The sequence below is a fragment of the Cervus canadensis genome, chromosome 8 (assembly GCF_019320065.1).
Source record: "Cervus canadensis isolate Bull #8, Minnesota chromosome 8, ASM1932006v1, whole genome shotgun sequence".
NCBI classification, from domain to species: Eukaryota; Metazoa; Chordata; class Mammalia; order Artiodactyla; family Cervidae; genus Cervus; species Cervus canadensis.
Genome location: NC_057393.1, coordinates 6,161,532 through 6,184,985, shown reverse-complemented (window position 1 = coordinate 6,184,985; position 23,454 = coordinate 6,161,532). Strand labels below are relative to the sequence as shown.

Below are 23,454 nucleotides of genomic sequence, written 5' to 3'. Positions count from 1 at the left end.
GCAGGGAACAGAATGAAACAACTGTAAACCAAGAAAGGCCAGAAGTTGCCAGAAGCTCCCAGAGCCGGAAGAGAGGCAGGGCACGGATCCTCTCTGCGCCTCCAGGAGAAATCGTTCCAGGGGACACCTGGATTTTGGACTTCTGGCCTCGAGACTGTGAGAGGATCAATTTCTGTTCCTTGAGCCACACAGCCTCAGGCCATTTCTTACAGCAGCCCTAGGAAATGAATACACAGGACAAGGAAGCCTCCCTCTGACATTTGAGATGGCGATATTCCAGGCCACTGGGGCCCTGGTGTGGCACGGCTGGAGGGCAGCTGGCCCAGGGGACAAGGATGGATGGTCTCATGCCTAACGAGTTCCCAAACGTTCATGAATCTCCATTTTTTCTTACACAAAGTGATGGGAGCGGACTGAAAAGGAAGCCTGTTAGACCTCATTTTTTGTGTACACATATGTGGAGCTCTGATGTGACACTTTCATACTTGTTGAGAACACATTCGCTTATCTAACCACCTTCATTGAGCAGGGTCGTCATCGAGCAGGATCTTCAAAACTGTTGAGGCCAAGTGGCCCTCACACCACAGGTACCATGGGCATCCTGGCAGCCCTCCCCAGGACAAGCCTGGACCCGGAAGGCCCTGGGGGGACCCCCAGCCGTGGCTGACACTTGGTCCCTCTTGCCAACTTGATACGTCTGCACCCCAACCCAGATGGCTCTCTGTTGAGCCAGAAACTAAGGAGCCTGCAGAGAATACATCCACATAGCCAATATCTGCCAATCAGCTTCAAACGCCAACTTGAGACACATTTTCAGGCAGGGAAAGTCTTTGCACATACATTTCGCTGATTTCCTTTCCTTAGCATTCTGGGAAGGGTCACCAGGGCCGAGCAGCAGGTGTCCCGCCAGATCCTTCACTGCGGGAAGGATGCGTTCAAGTTCCCCTTTGCTGAGGTCTTGGATGACTCCCCCAGAAGAGCTCTGGGGGTGGGGGGCGGGCGGAGGGGGACTCAGCCTGCCTGTGGTTAACAGGAATCCTATTCCAATGCCTCCTGTCCCCCAGCCGCTCTGTAAGATCCTGGTAATATTTGCTAAGCTGCATTTTATTGACTACGGTTATTTCCCCAGAGGACTTTTATTCAGAATCAGACCAATGATTTCACCTCCTGGGGCCCAGAACATTTTGCTAGGAAGATCTTGTTCCTCTATCCAAAGAAATAAAACAGAGGTTTCCCCAGGCCTCCAGATTTTAAGATTTGGGTTGGCAGGCCATCAGAATATGTTCCCATGTCCCCATCCTTGCCCTTGTCTCTTCTTGTTATTCTTTCTGGTTTAATAGTCTGTTTATAAGCTCCACGAACAAAAGGACGGAGGCCAGCATTGCTCACCAAGCTCTCCCCGGCTCCCCGCGTGGGGTCTGGCCCAGAGAAGATTCCCGATAACGCCTTCTCCAGGGAATCCCGGAGCACCGCCCTCATGGGGTCCATGTGACACCCGCCTCCCAGGGCTCCCAAAGCTGTCCAGCCCGACGCAGAGCTCACAGCAGGAAAGGGGTTTTGAGATGACGAATGTTGATGCAGACAAACTGGAGTCCACCTCTCGCCCTAAGACCGGTTTTGCAATCTATGAAGGGCAAAGCGGGGCTCTTGGAGTATCTGTTATGGAGCCAAGAATCTGAACCGGCTACCCTGGCTGCCATAGCGCTTCTTTCCCAGCTGAAATGGGGAATGTTGTCCCCAGCTATTTCTGCTGAATTCAGGGCCCGCGGATTGCCTCTCAAGATGGGCGGGCTCCCAGGGCAGGCTGTGTGACCCTGAGGTTTGGGCATGTGGGTGAACACCAGTCCTGCACGTGTCAGGGGCACCATTGGGAACATTGATTCGGACTAGGGTCCCAGCCCTGGGGGTCCGCGTCTCGCCTAGCCCTGGGGGCCTGTGTTTTGCCAGCCCTCCCGAGCCAGCTGCAGCTTACCGCTGAGAGGGTGGGGGACGGTGAACTGCTTCTTGTTGGTGCGGACAGGAAGGGGACTCTGCTTCGGAGCCAGGCTCTCCTTCCGCTGGGCTTTTCTCTGCTGGACCATGTACTCCAGCTTCTTCAGACGTTCTTGTGAGCGAGAAATAAACTGAGGCTTGCGGACTTCCAGGGCCTCCTAGAGGAGCCAAGAAAACATTTTACGAAGTTATGCCTACTTATGTATTCATGTATTTATTTTTTATTTCTTGGCCACACTGCAAGGTAGGCAGAATCTTTGTTCCCCAGCCAGGGATCGAACCCACACCTCCTGTATCAGAACCACAGAGTCCTAACCACTGGGGAACTCCCAAAACCTTTTAAGAGAAGTGTCATGAAAAAGCAAGGCATCCATCTGATTTGATCAAGAGGCTGATCAAAAGTACAGTGCAACAGCACACCCTAATTTTCTTCCAACCCCTCGCAGACAGATGGCCACAGACCTGTTGATGACACAGGTCTCAGTTAGCACTGAGGGCCTCACTGTAGCATGACTGAGTTACCAGCATCAAAGGCACACCTCCGCCTATTTCTCCTTCCACCTGGCAATTCATTCATCTCCAACAGATCAAAATCTGAATGCCCTGAAATGCTATATTCCAAGGTGACATAGTGGGAAAGGAATGTAAGCCTTAGGAGTCACCTGCTCCTGCTGGAGGCTGGATGCCTTCTAGAAGCTCAGAACCAGATCATTCTCCCAGCATGACTCCTGTATCTTTTCAGGAGAAGCAGTAATTGTAGCGAACGGAAACAGCTTCTCCCCCCAGGAAGACAGAGCTGGCAGGAGAGCTTTTTCTTTGCAAAACGGTTCTGCAGACTCCATAGAGGAGGTCAGAATCCCCATGCTTTCTCTTCAGCCTCATCTCTCTCTGTGTCCCTGACTTCATGCGAGAACAAAGCCCCCCACACAGGTTTACTGGAGAAGAGTAACCACCACTGATACGTCCTGCTCTGTGCTAGACACTGACCTCAGTGTTTTGTGGGCATCTGTCATCTAAGAATCCCTGCGCGATTCTGGAAGGCAGACTCATTTCTCCCCCGGAGCCATGAGCCCCCGGATGGCACAGGCTGTGTCTCCCCCACTTTGAACCCTGCACGGTCACCGCCCAGCTCTGCACATGGAGGGGGCTCAGCATGGCCCAGAGCTGCGGCCGCAGCAGAAATACCCTCAGCCCCATTCCTCTCCCAGCCCTCGAGGGGCTCACAGTTTCCAGGCAGAGGGCGGCGTGGGCTCCGTCTGCGTCATGGATGTGCCCCTAGCTGTTGTGCCAGGAAAGGAGTCTCCTGGTCGCCTGGCCTCCAAAGTGCCAACCCAGGTCCCGGGGCCTGGGGAGATGGCCCCTGGAACCGCCTGTGGGGCCCTGTGTGGCTGCTGTCCCAGCTGTCTGCCCCGAGGCTGGAGGCCTGGGTGGCTTCAGGGCCACCAGCATTTCTCCCGATGGATCCACCCGGGGAGATGGAGGAGGAGCCCACGAACCATCTGCAGGGCGGTTTACAACACCCCAGTCACCCAGGAGGCATGGCTAGCCTTCTCCGGGTTGTTTGTCCTTCTAATCTTTATATCTGTGTATTTTTTGAACTTTAAAAAAAAATGTGTTCACATTACTTCTACAATTGGGAAAAGACACAAAATGAAAGCTGTCATATCCTCGAACTCAAGCCCCTGTGACCTTGGGACTACCTTCATCTTTCAAAGGCTTAACATGCTTGTCTGAAGATGGGGCTGTGGGGACGGACTCCCGCCTCATGGGGGTGAACCTCTCCTTGTCTGGGCCCCAGAAAGTTCTCGACAGATGCAGGCTCTCCTCGCTCAAATCACGGTCACCATTGATGGCATGCGATCCCCAACCTAGCCTGGGTAGATAGCACCATCTCCTTCCTCACACGGGAGGATAGAGTCCCAGGGAGGTTAGGGGACCTGCCCAGAGTCACACAGCCGCCAGGAAGTGGAGTCAGCTCTCCAGCAGCAGAAGTGAGGCCGTGTGTCCATGGGCTCCCCAGGAAGTCTCCCCTCGGCGGGAATTGCGTCGGAATGTACGGTGGGAGTCAAGCCGGACCGTGCCTTACCTGCAAGGTCAGGGAGCTTTCGGGCCCTTGCTGGCTCTCAGAACAGTCTTCTGGCAGGACGTGGGTCGCTGGGTCCTCGGGGGGCGCTGGTTCGGGCGGTGCTGGCTCGGACTCAGGGTTGGTAGGGTGCTCACTCTCCTTGCATTCCTTTATTTTAACAACCAAGTCACAGCACGTGTAATCCCCTGGGAGAGAAGATTTAGAATTCCATTTAGTGGGCACCGAGTGCTTTTCTCTTGGCTTCTCAACACCATTAGACACAGAAGACAATCTGGAAAATGGAAATGCCAGTGGGTTATTAATGGGCCTCGTTAAGCCGACGAGATCACGCCCATCACAGCCCCCGGGTGCCCTGGTCTCAGGGAGGCATGTCTGTGGACAGCCAGACTCGAGACTGGCTATGCCATGCAGGTATTCCCTGGGCAAAAGTGCTTTTGCAGCCAAGGCAAAGAAACTTCCTCTATTTTGCACTTCATATTATGTGCGTCCTGTGCAATTAATACAGTTGGGTTGTTTGGGGACCGTGAATTAATTTATCTTGTGTTTGCTACACTAATGATGTAAGACAGAGGAATGGTGTTCAATTATTTATCCCGCCCCTTAATCTACTGGAGACTAGCGCTGGCTTGGCACTCATAATTGGGACTCTGTCTCAGCACTGGGTTTAGCCCCAACCTGCGGCCGTTCTGACACCCTTTGGTGGAAAAGGTCAGGGCTGGAGCCGATGCCACAGCACTTGGGGCAGAGTCATCTTTGGGGTGCTGAGAGGGGGGGATTTGTATGGACTCACTGACCACTTACTGACCAACTGCTCTGCAGGGAACACAGTGTCTGTCCCAGCTCATTCGTCCCGTCTGAACTCCCCCCTACCCCATCACACGTCCCCCCAACCGCAGCCTCACCAGCCCTCTGTGGTCTGAAACCCAACCGCGTTCTCCTGTCTCCTCGCCCACACGTCCTCCCATCTCCACGAAACCCCTTTGATCCCACCACCCGGTGACCTCCTACCTTCAGGCTGAGACCAGATTTTTCAGGAAGCCCGCCCCCCTTCCCAGGCACACTCCCATCCTGCCTCCTGTGTATGCCCGCCGTGGAATACGTTGCACACATTAGCAGCATCAGTGGGGCCATCACAGGGTGCTCCAACCCCACAAGCCTGGGACCTTCTGGAGGGCTGGACCACAGCATATTCACCCTGAGCCTCTCCAAGCTGCCAGCCTGGGTGCCCTGGAGCAGCTAGTTCTGCTGGGTGGGGAGAGGTGGTCATTACGAGGCTCATGGACCACAGGATTCAACTCCACGGTCCCACAGGTCCCTTAACTGACCCCCCGGTATAACCTCCGCCATCACACCAAGATCCTCTCTGGTCTGGACCAGCTGTCCTACATTCTCCCAAGGTCCACTAATGCCCCTGCTACCGACAAGCTCTACAAGCACACCGGACTTCTCACAGCTCATTCACGATGCATGTTGCCCGCCAAGTACCAATTTCAATTCTTTGCCAACAACATGCTACTTAGAAGTTCACAAATCATTCTTGTTCTTCCAAACATTTGCTCCTGGTCTTTCTAGATCTTTCCCTATTGCTCCCCATTCCTGCTTCAGGGCTGAATCCTAGCTGAGATATTTGTCCCCAGCCCTCCAGCCAGAGTTAATTCCACTTTCCACTGCACTGCTTCGATACTGTGTGAACCTTTATCCTAGCTCACCCCATACTCAGGGAAGCCAGAGGTCCTCCCATGCTCCCCCACCATCAGATCCAGAGACCCCAAGAGCAGCGCCAACATGCCCGTCTTCCTCAGTGCTCACAGCACAGCTCCATCCATTACCTCCCCAGTCTCCGCTGGGGCGGCCAGGCTTCCATGGTGACGTGCTCTGTACTCAGGTCTGGCCGGCCTCAGCACCGTCTCCCAGCCCCCCACCTGGACCTCTCCCATCCGTCCTCCACATAGTCCAGGAGACACCCGCCTTCAGGGAACATCTAGTCAGGTCTCCTCCAAGGACTTGGCCCAGCCTCCCATCCAGATCCCTTCGTGGGTTTATAAGGACCTTAGGTTCCTGCGGGCCTCCTCTCCACCCCACTGTGGTCCCCCGGATCCCACATCAGCCCTCCTCTTTCCATCCACTCTTTGCTTTCTGAGTGTCTTTCCCTCTGCCCTTGGGGTCTGATTTTTCTTTCTCAAGAGCACTTCCTTGAGGAAGATGTCTCTGTCCAGCCCCACCTTGCATCACCTGGGGCGTCCTCAGCTTCCTGGCAGGTCACCCCAGGCACGGTTATGAATGCAGTGATTCTGGCATGGGACTGCAAGCACCTGGAGGGCAGGAGGCCCTGAGCCCCGCGCCTGACACACAGTAGGTGTTTAATAAGTGCTTCTCTGATGGTATATAGTGGGCATTCAATACATGCTTCTTTCATTTATTAATGAATAACAAGCTAGAGATTCACTTGTGTTCCCACAAAAATTATTTTCATCAATTACCATAAATACTTTAACTTTTCCAATCCAAAGCTCTAGAACCTAATAGTTTTCTTTCTGTCCTTAGCTATAGCTCTTTGGGGACATTTTTATAGAGTGATTGGAAATCTAAATTTTCCTCTGATATAACTGGGCACCAGATATCTTTTTCACTGTTTTATTCCTAAATGTTTTTTAATATATCAATAGTTTCTGCAATATTAGTTGAGGTCAGCCCCTTGGCCTTCAGAGAAAGGACGGTCTAGTTTGAATTCAGCCTCTAGAGAGGCTGAGATGGGGGCCTATCTCAAAGGCACTGTGAGGTCAGGGACCTCATGCCTGTTAAGTGCCTGGTGCACATAGTACAAGCACCCCTCAGCCATTAGCCCAGCTGGTCAGCTACCGAGGACCATGGGCAGCCTGGTGGGCCCGCTGCCTTCGGGGCGGCCACACCATCATCTCAGAGTTTCCCTGACTCCGCCCGAGAGCCTTCTGGGCGCCTGGAGGTGGCCTTCACCCAGCCCCAGGTGATGCTGGCCTTGTGTACCACAGGGCTGAGAATTCTGACCTGGGCAACGCTGCCTTCTCCCTGCCTGCGAGGCAGACTTGCCCACCATTTAGACCTGCTGGCCTTGCTTCCCTCATGGCTCACAGATGCATAAAGGCAGCATCACAAGGGAAGCTGGGGGGAACCAGGGCCCAGGAAGACCCTGCAGTCTTTTCCCGTGAAGATCAAGGAAGAACCGTCTCATCCCTGCCTCCCTCGCTCCTTACCTTCCGGGGCCTGTCTTTCTATCTGAACACCATGTTCCTCCCGCGGAGATGAGCACAGATCTTGGAAGGGGCAAAGGAACCCTGGTAAAGGGACCCTGGGTTTGGGGAGGCGCTGCTGCTGACTCTCTGCGGGTTCAGAGAGGTCACTAGACTGAGAGCTGTTGCTTGGAGAGCTAGAACCATCAGGAAGGGGGTCTCTAGCCAGCTTCCATTCCACTGGGGGAGCAGACACGATCTCACGTGCTCCTTCTTGTTGCTTCTCGCTGCTTCCAGAAAATACGTTTGGTTCTACTAAAAATAAAATGAGAGTTGTGCTCAAAACATCTGATGAGCCCACATCTGAAGTAGTGACTTCTGCACTCCAGGCTCTCCCAGAGACAATCAGATGGACTGCAGCGCCGCCTGGGGTGAGCGGGGAGGGGGGAGATGGGGGCGGGGGGGCGGGAGGGAGACGGGAGTCACTGATGCCCGAGGGCACACACTCCCCCAGCAACAACAACACAGGTGGTCACCAGTCCCGGCCAGATGTCCCGGGGTTCACTCGGGAGCTCCTCCACATTCACTGCTATCATGCATAAAGCTCTCAAGCAACCACACTCAGCAGCTCGGAAGCCCTTCTGGACGGTAGATAATTGAGCAGGCGGTTTAGCACGCTCACTCTGGGCCAGATACTTGGGTTCAGTTCCCACCACCACCACTAGTATGCTATCTGGCCTCATCTATAAAATTGAGGTTGACACTATAACAAGGTAAGAATATTAAATATTACGTGCTTAATTTTATTATCATATTGATTTTATTAATATAATGAATTTACCTACTTAAATAATAAGCAATATACTTATATCATCATAATTGATATAATAAATAACATACATATTTATATAAATACTAAATGTTAAAATCTAGGCAATACTATAATAAAATAATGATCCAGGTAAGGTGTTTTGCGCAGTAGCCGATACTACTGAGCATGTAATAAATGTTTGCTATCATTGTTATTCCAGAAACACTGACGCTGCGTGTGTCCTGCGGCAAGCGTGGAGGCAGGAGGTAACTCATCAGGGGCTTGTGCTCACGTCTAATGCAGCAGTGGGTCTAAAACATGTACAGTGTGTGGCTCGTTGCCACAATGTCATATCAAAGGTCTGCAAACCACCTTATCCTTCTTAGTAGGGGCCTGTTAAGTTACAGCACTTTGTACTTTGCAGCTGTGAAAGAGAATGAGGCGCATGCTCTTGTGTAGTCACAGAATCGTCTTTAAATCCATTATCAAGCGAGCAAAGAGTGGCCAGCGCGTCAGTCCCGCCTCCTGAGCCCACGCTTGTTTGCTGAGTGTCTCTGGAAGGACCCAGAAGACCCTGGGACCGGGAGAGGGCAACACGGGACCAGGAACTGGGGGTGGGGGAGAGACTTTCTCTCCTACTCTTTGCTCATTTTGTACTCTTTTTGTTTTCTTTCTTATTCTTCTTTTAGAATACTCTATAATTTTTTTTTCTTTTTTTAATTTGGCTGCACCACGTAGTATGCGGAATCCTAGTTCCCTGACCCTGGACTGAACCTGCTCCCCTGCAGTGGAAGCACAGTCTTAACCACTGGACCTCCAGGGAAGTCTCTATAAATCTTTTAAAGTTATTCACTTTGAATACGGCAGTGACTCCTCACCGGGTGTCATCTCTTCCCAGTGTTGAGGCCCCCAAAGCAGAGACAGGCACGCTGCCAGTGGGGTGCAGGCAGACCTCCGGCATCCAGGGGCAGATGAAAAGGTCCTGGGAACCACTGGCATAGTCAAGATTCTTGGAAGACCCTGACTGTATTTTCTGAGATGTTTTATACACAAAAAGGAAATGAGTCTATGACCACCAGGTGCTGATTAGAACAGTGACTTCTCTTAAAATGCCAGTTGTCTGCAACCCACTCCAGCCCCGTCTCCTCTGGGTCTGGGCACCCTGGCCAGTGAGGACAGGTGGCGGGTGGTGAGGCTGGTGGGGCAGCAGGGGAGACAGAAACCAGGGGTCCTCTCAGTGGGCTTCCTGGCTGTGGGACCAAGGCAGGAGAGCCAGCAAGGGGGTGGAGCCAGTAGGCCTGCTTCCACGGACAAAGGGAAGGGGAAGTGCCCCTGGGTACTTCTGCCTGGAGCGTGAGTGCCCCCACAAATGGTGGTCATTACTGACCTTGTCATCTGGAGGAGGATATGCAGCCATGAAATGAAAAGATGCTTGCTCCTTGGAAGGAAAGCTATGGCAAACCTAGATAATGTATTAAAAAGCAGAGATAGCACTTTGCCAACAGAGGTCTGTGTAGTCAAAGCTATGGTTTTTCCGGTAATCATGTGAGAGTTGGACCATAAAGAAGGCTGAGCACCAAAAAATTGATGCTTTTGAATTGAGATGCTGGAGAAGACTTTTGAGAGTCGTTTGGACTGCAAGGAGATCAAACCAGTGAATCCTAAAGGAAATCAACCCTGAATCTGAAGGACTGATGCTGAAGCTGAAGCTCCAATACTTTGGCCACCTGATATGAAGAGACAACTCATTGGAAAAGACCCTGATGCTGGAAAAGATGGAAGGTAAAAGGAGAAGGGGGCAGCAGAAGATGAGATGGTTAGATAGCATCACCAACTCAATGGACATGAAATTGAGCAAACTCTGAGAGATAGTGGAGGAGCCTGGCATGCTGTAGTCCATGGGGTCACAAGAGTCGGATATGACTTAGTGACTGAACAACAAAAGTGGCTCTTATGGCAAAGCTGGGCTTTGCTAATTTATAGAGAGATCTTAACAACTGAGTATTTCAAAAGCTGTCAGTTCCTGTTTAAGTATAAAATATCATGGGCTTCCCTGGTGGCTCAGATGGTAAGTGGAAAAGTCCTAAAGTAGTTCTTCCCTTATCTGTGGCTTCATTTTATCAGGTCTTTTAAAGAATCAAAAATCAAATTATCAGTGTTGCAGTTCCAGTCTGCTAGTTCCATCCTGACATCAGATTCTTTAAATTAATGGATTATTTACAGACTAATGGAGGTCTAACTACCTATCCCACACCTACTTACTTACCTACCTATTAATTTTCCAACTTTCTATCTGATTTAATGTAAATTCTCATGTGAGAGATTATGTGCAAATCAGATGTTCAAACTGTGACTTGAAAGAGTTAAAACAAATTCCTCAAAGTAGAACGCAGGTGGTGAACTGGGAAAAAGAAAAATGTGTAGTCAAAGAAAAACTTTCCTGACAACATATTGATCAGGCCTTTTTGTGGATTCTGAGAAGCACAACCATCAGCCGTGAAATGATCCCCCAGTGGGGCCTATGCCAGGCAACAAGGTCTTATTTTTCTCTGCATGCAGACTGGACTTAAGAGTTCTCTATTCATGGCTCAAATTTAAAACTACATCACACTTATGAAGACCTGTCGCCTCCAAAGGCCCTGCCCTTCATAGGAGAAGCCGAATCAAACACGGCTTCTGCCAGGCATTTTTGTTTCTTGAACTGGAACTCAAAGCGTGCTTCCTGAGCCCGTGGCCTGAAGGGGCTGGGCCCTGCAGGATTCCTTTCAACAGTAAAACCCCCTCCATTTCCTTCTCTAAACTTAGGACCCTCAACCATCCAGCAAGCTCACCTACCCAGAGCTGGGCTGGGCTCTAGAAGGTAAACCGAAACCAGCCACAGAACCTGCCTAATGGTCACGGATTCCTTCCATTATATTCGACTGGGGAACTGACACAAAACCCCTTCGGTCAATATAAAAATCCTGCCCAGCATTTTTTTATTTTGGCTGGCCAAAAAATTCATTCTGTTATTTTACTAACACTTTGCAGGTTATTACAGTCAATAGTTACACCTGACACGCCTGTGAGGTCTTCCCTAGTAATGTGAGCTTTGTTTTCACTTTCCGTATCAGAATCAATCGCTAAGGCTTTTTTTTTATCTTTTTGTTAAGGTCTAGTATTCACATCGTCTGCATCGGAATTATATTCTCAAGAACTAGCATCTTCTGAGATGCTAAGGTAAGTGTCACTCGGACATCAGAGAAAGTATCTGCATAAAACTCCCTGAAAAAATTCTTCTTCGCTCACAATTTTATGATGTGTCACTTTTGAAAATTCTATGGTAATAAACTTGTGTTTATAACATATACAAGGTTGGAACAAAGGTCTAAGGGAACAAAATGTGAATGATAACAACAACCATAAGTTGTATAAGGAGCCTTAAATTTTAAGCTCTAACAGCTTTGCACAGTGATGTTAATTGCATCACTCTTTAAAAACATACTGATGTTTCCAGTCAATAATGTTTGAGTAATAAAGATGTATTAATGTCTCCAGGCAATAATGTGTTAAACTCTTATCTTTAGATCAGTTAAGTACTCCTTGGACCATCACTCGGTGCTCCCCTGGTCTCCTCTAAAGCTCGTTATTTGTTGTGAAATGTATTAGTGTTTATAGTTAAAGCTATCAGAGCACCCATGAACCCTCACAGATAAGCAGAAATTTTCTTGGGCTTCAACTTTTCTACCTGAGCCCCTTCTGGATCATACTTGTCCAGACAGAACCATCTGCCTAAATTTTGAGCTGCCTGGTTCATTGCTTTTATCTACAACGTTCCCACCTATGTAGGTATCCACAGACAATATATTTTCAATATGGAAAATCTGAATGGCAAGCACGAAGCCAGCTGTTTTAAGGTAAAGACATCATTGCATCTGTTAGGGAAAAGTCTTCAGGAGAAAAGAGTTCAGCAGACTTGCTGGGCCATCACTTCCCTGATACTTGATGGGATGTGATTCTGGGGAACAACAGCCTCTGCAAACAAGGGGCTGGCCACAGTCAGGGCGTCAGGCAGGGCCGGCAGACAGCAGGACAGTCAGGAGAGCAGGTTGTGCCAGATTTTCTGTTCCTGACTCACCATGTCCACCTGCAGACCTCAGGGCTGGGTTCCAGCAGGGCACTTCTCTGTACTGAAATAAGGGTCCCGAGCTGCCCCCACTTTAGGGCGGGAGAGGATGGGGAGGACAGTGGGGACCTTGCCAACAAAGCAACAAGAAGATACTTGAATCTGGGCCAGGCAAGGGTACCACTGGGGCACGCAGACCTTAGTACAAAATGCAGAAAAGCTGCCCGAGCCTCAAGATGCTTGGCCTCCACTGGCCGGAAAGTGCCATAATGAACCAATTAGATAGAAGAAGGTATTGCACTCCTTTCCAAGTATTAAGGTGATACGTAATCTTTCACGTTCTCAGATGAGCCCCTGTTGAGCCATGGCCCCCTGGTTGGCACCCAATTCTAATAACTGTGGCGCTTGGGCTCACAGTAGGAGATGAGCCAGTGGGGGGTGGTTGCTAAGGGGTGGCAGGGCGGAGTGAGGTGGCGGGCGGCGGGGGGTGGGGGGTGGGAAGACCAGCGCAGCCGCCAGACTCCATCAGTGGAATTGCAAGGGACGAGGGAGAAAACCATAAACATCACACACAGGCTCAGAGAGCACTGCTGTTGGAACCTTGACAGCCCAAGACAGGGAAACGCATCTAGAGAACGCGTTTTAGAGCAATCTATTTCCAGGCAGATAAATTTTGGTGTCAAAGCTGAAGCAAGTCTCTTAGAAAGATCTTCTCTAAGGTTTGAGTCTCAGCTCCGGGCACTTTCCTGCCTCTGAAACCAGACTGAAGCTGGCCAATTAACCAAAGAGACATTTCTAGGCAAAACGGGCTTCCTTGAAGCCACGGCCACATTTTACTGTTTTGGGAGGTGCTATTTTCTCCTCTTAAACGTTAGACCATTGTACAACAGACTCTCTTAGAAATACAGTAACAAGCTTATGTTGATATTTCTGGGTCATCAAAATAATTATAAGCTTCTAAACTCACCTACAGTGACTTCCGATCTTAGGTCCTCTTAAAAATCTGATGCTATCTGCCACTACCCTGAGTTGCCCCAGACTGCCCTCCATCCATTACCGCCTTTTTAAAGCACGTATGTCCACATTTTACCCAGAGTTGACCTGTCTGACCTTCCTGCCTCACCTGTGGGCCCGCCTGCCACAAACTCCGTCCCTGAGCATCACTGGAAATCAAAGAAGTGAGCTGGGTAGGACTGTGCAGCCATCAAATGGAAGGCCAGGCTGGATGGTTCCAGGGGGTGAATCGCAGACCCTCCTCACCTGGGGCAGGATTTTGCTGTCCCTCACCCCAGGTGGCTCTAGCAGTAAAGAACCTGTCTGCCAGTGCAGGAGATGTACGAGATGCAGGTTTGATCCCTGGGTTGGGAAGATCCCCTGGAGAATGAAATGGCAACCTGCTGCAGTATTCTTGCCTGGAGAACTCTGTGGACAGAGGAAGCTGGCGGGCTACAATCCATGGGGCCACACGGAGTGGGACATGGCTGCAGCCACTTTGCCCAGCACATTCTAGCACAGGGACACCGGAGGCTGCCGCTCAGGGGAAAGGCCAGGCATTCTCAGCTCAAACCGGCCAATTCATGGATGCAGAGATCACTAAAGAGGAAGAGGCAGTAACCCTGGGTGCTCAGAACAGACCCAATTTCTCCAGCAGGTATGGTTGGCTTGATATTTCCCCCATTCAACAGGAGAGAAATGCTCAAACTACCTGCAATTACAGTACACAGAAGATGAAATAAAAGAGCTTGTTCATGACCCACAGAGAAACAAGCAACAGAGCCAGCAAAGAAAAAGCTTTTACGACGGACGAAGCTGGTGGGTATGTTCTCTGCTTTTTAACCGACCAAGGCTTCACCTTCCGGCAGCAGATGAAAAGCTGATTTCCTCATGTGGAAAGGGGTGTCCATGTGGTACCCTGTCTCCAGCCCGATCCAGACTTCTGTTTAAAATCAGCCAGTAACCGGTAATTATTTCAGCACATTTCTGTTAAATTTCTACGCAGAGATGCTGCAACCCAGGCAGGGAGTCAGAGAGAGGGGAAAGGGGGGTGAGGTGGGGGGAAGGAGCAAATAGCAGAGAGGAGAGGGTCAGGAGGGGAAGCTGTGCTCGGGCCTGCAAGTCCCAAAGCCCAGCCACACGGCAGAAGCAGAGCTGGAGCTGGTGCCTCTGGGAAGAGGAAAGAGAAGAAATCAGGGGCACAGACAGCAACTTGAAGGTTGGACAGCAAGGATGGAGGGGCGTCCAAAGGCAGCCGGGCCAGCGGAAACGCACGAGCGGGTCCTTTTTTTGTCAGGAAACAAGACTTCCTGTCCATGCCAGCCCTTCCTAGAGAGTAAACAGGTTTCTCCTACTGTGAGCATAAACATTTCTCCCTAAATATGGAGACAAACCGGGGAGGGGTGATGACCAAGAAATAAAACGGACTTGGGAAAAGTGAGGGCAGCAGCTACAGCCCGCTTAAAGGAGCCTACCCTTTTGGGGATCCCGAGCAGATTAGGGGAGGGTGCTGAGAAATGTTAGGATGCCAATATGGTGTTAAGACAAAAATATTCAAGCCCTGGGAGTGGAAGAAATCTGGATTCAGAGGGAAAGGGGGAAGAGGCACTATGTTTATTTTTATTGTTCTAGGGTCAAGTTTCAAGATACCATGTGGGCTACAGCCTGGGTGAAAAACGCTATGGCAGTTTCTTAAAAAACTAAAAATAGAGTTACCATATGATCCTGCAATGCTACTCCTGGGCATATATCCAGACAAAGCCATCCTTCAAAAAGATACGTCCACCTCCTATATCCATAGCAGCTCTATTTACAACAGCCAAGACATGGAAGCGACGGCAGTGTCCACTGACAGATAAACGGGTAACGCACACAGACACACACGGACCAGGGAACACTACTCAGTCCTGAAAAAGGATAAAACAGCGCCATCTGCGGCAACATGGCTGGACCTATAGATTATCACAGTACGTAAATCAGACAAAGACAAATAACACATACTGCTTATATGCCAAGTCTCAAAAAAGCTACAAATGAACTTACTTAAGTAACAGAAAGACACCTGCTGACATCGAAAATAAATTTATGGTTACCAAAGGGGAAAGGGGGAGAGGTATAAATTAGGAATTTGGGATTAATCAATATACACCACTATATATAAAATACCAAAAAGGACCTATTATAGCACAGGGAACGCTACTCAGTATTTTGTGAAAACCTATAAGGGAAAAGAATCTGAAAAAGAATTATATATGCATTTCAACCACTGTGCTGCACTCCTGGAACTAACACAACATTATAAAGTAATTACACTTCACTTAAAAAAAGATTGTGTGGAGTCTGCTCCCAACGATCATGTAAAGGGTCACGCATGCATTTACCACCAAGAGCAATGTAGATTATTCTGTCCCAAAGACAGTGTCTAGAATGGTCACTGAGTCACTGGACAGAGCTGTTTTTCCAATTATGTCGTAATCCTTGAGTCTTAAGACTGTTGAACAAAAATCTCAACACATAGATTTGGAAGTCAAAAATACATACACACATACACATACATACATACGTATGCACACATGAACACACAGACACACCCGCCTGTTGTCTAATAAAAGGATTACCTGGACTCTCTTGCAGGTGATAAGAGGGACATTTCACTCGATGATTAGATCACATCTTTCTGCCTGACACCGAGGAAGAGTCCCAGATGATTGACAGTCCCATAATTCTTTATCCCAAAGCATGACTTAGATTCTCAAAGCACAGAAAAAGAGCATTTTAAGCTTTTATCAAAACTTGCGGCTAAAGTTTCCAGAGGTGACTATTTGAGGGGATGATTTTTTTTCAGTAAGGGATATTTCCTTTTAAAAAATTTTTAAATTATAAAAGCCATAATCACTGTCAAATTTGAAATACGGAAAAGAACAGCCTTTTGGACTCTGTGGGAGAAGGCGAGGGTAAGATGATTGAAGAGGGTAGCGTTGAAACATGTATATTATCATATACGAAGCGGATTGCTGGTCCAGGTTCGATGCATGAGACAGGGTGCTCAGGGCTGGTGCACTGGATGACCCTGGGGGATGAGATGGGAAGGGAGGTGGGAGGGGGGTTCTGGATGGGGAACACGTGTGCACCCATGGCTGATTCATGTCAATGTTTGGCAAAAACCACTACAATATTGTAAAGTAATTAGCCTCCAATTAAAATAAATAAATTTTTTAAAAAAAGAGAAAGTAGAAATCATTGACAATCTGTCACTCACAAAAATCTTCACAGTGGTTTTCTCAGGGAAGTGTAGCTCATTTCTAGTGAAATAACACACGATTGTTTCCCTTCCATCTCCATTTTGGACACAGCTTGTAACTAGACAGGATCACCTTCTGCCACACCAGTGGTACGTAAAAGCAGGGGCTCACTAACACACTGTCGTTTGGGAGGAGGTATTGCCGTCGATGGCCACCTTTGCATTTTGCTTGATAATCTGGGCAGCTTTCATCTTTCCTCCTCCCCTTGCTTTTCTGGTGAGCTCTGAGCATTACCAAGCAGGTAAGACTAGACAGTAGAAACTGATTTAAAACTCAGACTGAACTTCGAGGTGTCAATGGAAGCAGGAAAGAAGAATCTTGGTAAAGGCTCCTGCAGAGTAAGGAGCCCACTCAGAGCCAGCTGTCATCCCAGAGTGTGTGTGTGTGTGTGTGTGTGTGTGTGTGTGGTATGTGTGGCCTGTGTGTGGGTGGTGCGCATGTAATATGTGTGGTGTGTGCGTGTGTGGTCAGGGGGAGGAGCTCCCAGGTCAGACTGTTACCCCACTACCTGCTCTTTCAAAGAAATTTCTTGACCTCCTTATCTTCAACAACTATCCACAGAGTACCTACTATGTACCAGGTACTGATGTAGATAGAGCACCTAGGATGCAGCAGTGAAAACAGCAAAATTCCTGGTCTCATGACAAGGACAGTTCACTCCAGCCCCTCCTACAACCAAGGGCCATCACATCCACTCCAACTCCCTCCCAGCCAATGATATCACCTCCCCTCCTATAACCAATGACATCACTTCCACTCCAGCCCTTCCTACAACCAATGACCATCACATCTACTCCTACAACCAATGACATCACCTCCACTCCAGCCCTTCCTACAACCAAAGACCATCACATCCACTCCTATAACCAATGACATCGCCTCCACCCCTACAACCAATGACCATCACGTCCACTCCTATAACCAATGACATCGCCTCCACTCCTACAGCCAATGACTCCACTACTTCCTTCATATAACCCACCATTCCTATAACCCATGAGCATCACCTCCACTCCAGCCCTTCCTACACCCAATGACATCACCTCCACTCCAGTCCCCACTCCTACACCACATCCCATACCTGAAACGTCCCCATACCCAGAGCTTCCTCTCCACTGAACCAGTAAATTAAAACCTCCCACTCTCTGACGATATCCAACAACTCTTTCAATTCACAGAATGTTGCTCTCTCCACATCTTGAACATTATCACTGATGACCTCAAGTTCCCACCATCTTTGGTAGACTCAGTTGGCTGCCTACTCAATATCCATTCTTATATTTTTTCTTACTTAGAGAATCTTCATTTTGTTCAAGGTGATAACAGGCCTAGCGAAAAACCGCGTCTTGCTCTGGTAGGCTACTGCTCTGGCCAGTGAGCGATAAGCAGAAGTCCTTTGGAAGAACTTCTGGGAGGGTCTCAAGAGGGGACGTTCACCTGGTATTCACTATGGATGTGGACGTGATGGCTGGAATCCTGGCAACTATCCTATAAGCATCATAATGAGGGTCACACCTGAAGGACTGTGGAACAGAAAGACAGACACTTGAGCTTCTGAGGACACTGTGGGCCTCCCATACCTGCCCCAGACTGCCCACTCCTGGATTTCTTTTACAACAAAAATAAACTCTTCCATTCTCAAGCCACTGCTTTTTGGATGGGTTGTTATTCAAAACTAAACACAAGTCATAATTGATCGGACCCCACCTACCAAGGTATGAGTCTGGATCGGCCCAGTTAGTGGCAGCATGTGTCAGGATCACAGGGAGACCTTGCTGAAATCCATTATATGGGGCAGCCCAGCTCCAGTGTTTCCAACTCAGTAGATACAAAGAGGAGCCCGGAAGCGTACATTTCTGACCTCCCAGGTGGTGGTACCGAGGCTTCTATTCCAGGAGCCACACTTGGAGAACCACTAAGCCAGGTGACAATAAAAAACACAGAACAGAAGCAGAATTGTGTGACTCAGCGCCTGGCCACTAAAACTGTGAGCGGAAGGCCGGCACCGACCACACCCGGAGCCTCATACAGAGGCAGAGCCTCAGCCCTCTCCTCGGACCTACTGAGTCAGGATCGGCCCTGGAGGCCCCTTCCCAGGTGGGGCAGCCGAAGGCACACACCCAGAGCCAGCCCACGGTGCTTTGCTCATCAAAGAGGCTCCTGGAGGCTCCTCCTTGGCCTCTGCTTCCAAGACCCTGGAGTTCAGGAGAAAGGGCAGAGAGACTGTACCGGCCCATCAGGGCTTCCACTCCCAAGCCTTCTAATTGCTCAGCTGCAGTGACCACAGCAGACTGTCAAAGTGGAGGGAGGTATTGTCCTGCCAAGTGACTACAAGGAGAGCAAGAATGTGGAACAACAGTCGTAAAGACTCCCAGACCAGCCTTCCGGTTTCCCAGCCTCTCTTATCCCTTCAGCTGCTCTCAGACTAGGGACTGAGGACATTCAAAAAGGTACAGGTACAAAGGGAGAGATAAATTAGGAGTTTGGGATGAGCAGATACACGCTACTGAATACCTCCTGTAGAACACAGGGAACTCGACTCAACATCTTATAAAAGGGCTTCCCCAATGCCTCAGTGGTGAAGAATCCAGCTGCAATGCAGGAGATACAGGTTCAGTCCCCGGGTGGGGAAGATCCCCTGGAGGAGGGCATGGTAACGCACTCCAGTATTCTTGCCTGGAGAATCCCCAGGGACTGATGAGCCTGGTGGGCTACAGTCCATAGGGGTCACAGAGTCAGACATGACTGAAGCGACTTAGCATCCGTGCATGCATACATACATAACTGAAGAGTGTATGTATGTGTGTGTGTGTGTGTGTGTGTATATATATATATATATATATACACACATGCACATATATAAAAAACTGAATCACTTTACTGTATATGTGAATCTACCACAACATTGAAAATTAATTTAATTTTAAAAAGGTACAAGTACAAATGTAACCACTAGAGCAACTACCCAAACCTTCTTATTAATAAAAACTAGGAGAAAATTATAAACAAAAAATAATGAATACATATCTTACAGATGAACAAATAACCAAAAAAATTACAAATTTATGACAAAGTTGGCACCAAACATCAGTCATTTCATGAATACAAATGGACTTAACTCACTTATTAAAAGAAAAAGCCCACACAGCTTGCAAGACAGGGAATATTGGCGATGCCCAGCAGAATCTCAGATGGATTTGCTCTTTAGCCCAGAAATGCCCCCACCAGGAACCCACTATAGTGGCTCATGAGATGGTCCAGAGACCCAGCCTGCATCATCAGATGGTTTGCTCTGGTCCTCTGTCGGCAAGCAAGCCAAGGGCAAAAGGCGCACATCTAAGGACTCAGACCCCTGGGGAGTCACGGCCCCATCACAGAACCAACAGATGTCACTTGGACAGACCAGGCGAGGATCTGCCCAACAGCTAACTCGGACTCTGGCACTGACCTGAGGGGTTGCTGCCTCTTCTGAGAAGTCTAGTGACCCAACAGTGGGTGAGCCCGATGGGTGGGAGCTGACTGAGAGAGCCCAGCAGGCTCTTCTAGTTAGTGAACACGTCAATGCGACATAGAAAAGGCCATTCAGAAAGCCAAGGGCAGCAAAACACAAAATGTGCTAGTGTCTGTGATGATACCAGGCAGTTCAGGGAGGCCTCCAGCCAAAGCAGCCAGCAGGGGCTCATCCAGAGAAGATGAAGGCCACAAAGGCCTTCGTCCCTCTGACTGGTCTGTTGTAAGTCCCTGAGTGGTCCACGCACAGGCACGTCTTGATGAACCCACATTTCGGAACACCCTCCCCAGTGGGGGCTTCCACGCTTGGAGGCTGGATGTGGGCACATCACCACGTGGCCTCCAGCCCCAGCACGGCTGTCACTCTGGTCTGGACGGCTTATTCTCTGGCAATTACTTGAACGCATCCTGCAGTTCCCCTGCCTTATAAAAATGAGTAGAAAATGGGCATGTGTATCTGCATGGGACTCATTTAATATAATTAAGATGAAGATGGAAATCATCAGGTGTTAGAAGCAGCAAATCTTTAACCTTAACGCAGTGGTCCCTGGACGTAGGCCAGAAACTGGTTGATTCCGTGCTGAGTGGTAAAGGAAATGAGCAAAATTAAAGAGCCAATCTGAAGTGCTTAAAATGATCAAAGACTGGGCCCTAAGAGTGAGTTATAAAATTAGGGATTTTATAATACTCTTGAGGGCTCTGATCTCAGAATTCCCTTTCCCAATGTGTCTTCCTGTACACAGTTTCCACGTGTGGTTTCAGGACTCTGGCTGTAAGGAAGGAATCCCCTATTTCGGTGCTTTGTGGGGTTGGGGCCAGGAAGGCGACAGGCTTGTCCGACATACAATGCCTCCACTTCCTGCCTTCCCAGGTCAGGCAGGTTCCTCCTACCAACCCCAGCCAGACCCTCGATTCCATCCCAGGATCTGGAAACCCCATTTGGAGAAGATATAAATACTTCTGAGGGTTCCATGTCAGAACAGGAAGTGAATTCCAAGGCTGTGGGATTCCCATGGAAAAGGCTCTGGGTTCTCCTTCTCAGAGCTATGGGAACCCGCTGGAAGCATTTTCTTGTCTGGCTGATGGCATTTTTCTGGTTTTCTCAGATGCTTTTCACAAACCTCAATCATGTCAACCCAAACTCAGCTGGAAACATGTGGCCCTGAGTGCCTCTTTTTCTAAGAATGCTGCACCCTTTGAAGAACTATTTTTGAAAATCATGATTGGAGAGACTCCCCAAGGCCTCTGCAGAGAAGCACAGGCCACGTGAAAACAGCCACGAAGAATAAATCAAGCAGTTGAAAGAGGCTGAACCAGGGCCGGCCAGGCCACAGTCGGCACACAGGGGCTGAGGCTCTGATGCTGGCCTCCATCTCCTAAGACTACGAGGCTCATATATTTCAGGTCCTTTCATCCCCTACACCCCCTCCCCAAATGACCATCATCTCCCAATGAGATAAACAGGTGGTGTCGCAATTGAACACTCACTTTCCAATCCCTTTCATTTCACAAGGACGTCGTCACATTTACTTCTTGTCATAAGGAACAAAACATATTTTGTTTATGGGCTTGCCTTGAGAGACCACTTAGGTTTGGAAAAAATGGAAAGATGCTTAACTGTTTCTTAAATGCTACAGTGAGTATCTGGGTCTAGTAGAAGCATTTCCCTTATATCCTAAAGAGAGGAGGGGTTGCTGTGTAAAAATAAACTTATCATTGCCTTGTTGAAAAATCATCATATTGGAGTAAAGCAGAGAGTGCAAAATCACAAAAAAATGACAAATCCTTCTGAACTAATGTATCTCTGGGGAGAAGATATCTCTGGGGAGAAGAGAGAGGCCTCGTGTATTTTTACTCTTTCTACCTGTCTCACATTGGCTGGAGAGGAAATCACTTTCCTGTGACATTTTTGAACGTTCAGTTAATACAGCTGAGTGTCTTTTCATATAAACTAGCACCTCTGGCAGTGAATTACACAGAATGATGGGAGGATGTGCACTTTTTTTCCATATCAACCCCTCCTACCTTTTCTTGGGGGTCATAACATCTGTTTTATTCTTGATTTCAAAGTAGGAAGAAAAATAAACAGTGGACTGGCTTTTATTGGACTTTTATATCTCTAAACACCACAACTAAGTTTTCCAAAAACTTCTCTTAGGAAGGTAGGTTGCATGTTGCACACCCTCTGGTTCTATCCAGTTCTTGCTGTCCTGTGAGGCCACCCTGGGGACTCAGTGGTAAAGAATCCACCTGCAAAGTAGAAGGCCTGGGTTCGATCCCTGGGTTGGGAAGATCCCCTGGAGAAGGAAATGGCAACCCACTCCAGTAGTCTCACCTGGAGAATTCCATGGACAGAGGAGCCTGGTGGGCTGGAGTCCTCTGAGCCACTCTGCTTTTCCTGATACTTTTCAAAGGACTCTTGGGGGTCAAGCTGTAGGGTAAAGACAGCACTCTTCCAAAAGTGACTTTGCAGGCAGTTGGTCTTTAGGCTGCACAGATGCTTGTTGATCTAAGAAAATGTTTTTAAAATTGTTGGTGTTAACACGGTATGTGTTAGCTTTAGGGGAAGCGCAGTGAGGGGTACAAGAAAACTGCCCTATTTTGGCACTATGTCCATAAGTCTAAAATTAGTGCAAATGTAAGCATGGTGAAAAATAGTAGTTTGTGATAGGTTAAAAAATTTTTCAGAGTAACAATTTTCAGATAGTCACTCTTCAGAACTTTGTATTATGACTGCTGCTGCTGCTAAGTACTATGACTGTCTATGTTGATTCACCAAAATGGCATGAACACATTTGTAATATCCTGTGCCATACATACTAAAGCATCTTGATGCATTTCAACATTGTTTACAGTTTCCATCAATTTGCCAGTGAGCAGAGACTGGTCATCAGCTACTTGGAATCCCACCAAGGTCAGGTCACTGACGGGTATCTGCATGACCCCTCAGAAAGGGGGGGACACTAACCCACCCAGGATGCCAAGTTTGCATCCCGATGTCACCTCAGAAAGATGGAAGACATTTGGAACACAAGTGGTGAAAAGAATTAGCACACACGCCTAGAAATCTGGGGTCTACTCCTTCCCGGTTCTGCCTTCCTTTAACCAATGATGGTGCACAGGTCAGCCTGCCTGTTTGGCCTCAAGTTACTCATCTATACAATGGGATAATAACCATTCTGCTCTGTGAAAAGGACATAGGACATTATGAAAACTCAGAAAGAATAATGCACTGGGCAAAGGTGGGCCATCACTACAGTTTATGCAGCCCTAAAGTGGCCCATATCTAAGAAGCTCAGCCGTGCGCTCAGCCATGTCTGACCTTCTGTGACCGTGTAGACTATAGCCAACCAGTCTCCTCTGCCCATGGAATTTTCCAGGCAAGAATATTAGAGTGGGTTCAGTTCAGTTCAGTCACTCAGTCATGTCCGACTCTTTGTGACCCCATG

The 23,454-nt window shown here is 48.7% G+C and overlaps 1 protein-coding gene across 1 annotated transcript in view; it reads right to left on the bottom strand.

Moving 5' to 3' along the window:
* The window catches only part of C8H10orf90 (chromosome 8 C10orf90 homolog), a 95,063-nt gene that overhangs the window by 20,659 nt on the left and 50,950 nt on the right, over positions 1 to 23,454 (bottom strand). The window contains exons 4-6 of the mRNA XM_043476000.1: positions 7,309 to 7,599; positions 4,079 to 4,263; positions 1,973 to 2,150 (exon numbers count right to left, since the gene is read on the bottom strand). Of these exons, the coding sequence (XP_043331935.1) occupies positions 1,973 to 2,150; positions 4,079 to 4,263; positions 7,309 to 7,599 (654 nt within the window). The remainder of the gene's footprint in view (positions 1 to 1,972; positions 2,151 to 4,078; positions 4,264 to 7,308; positions 7,600 to 23,454) is intronic.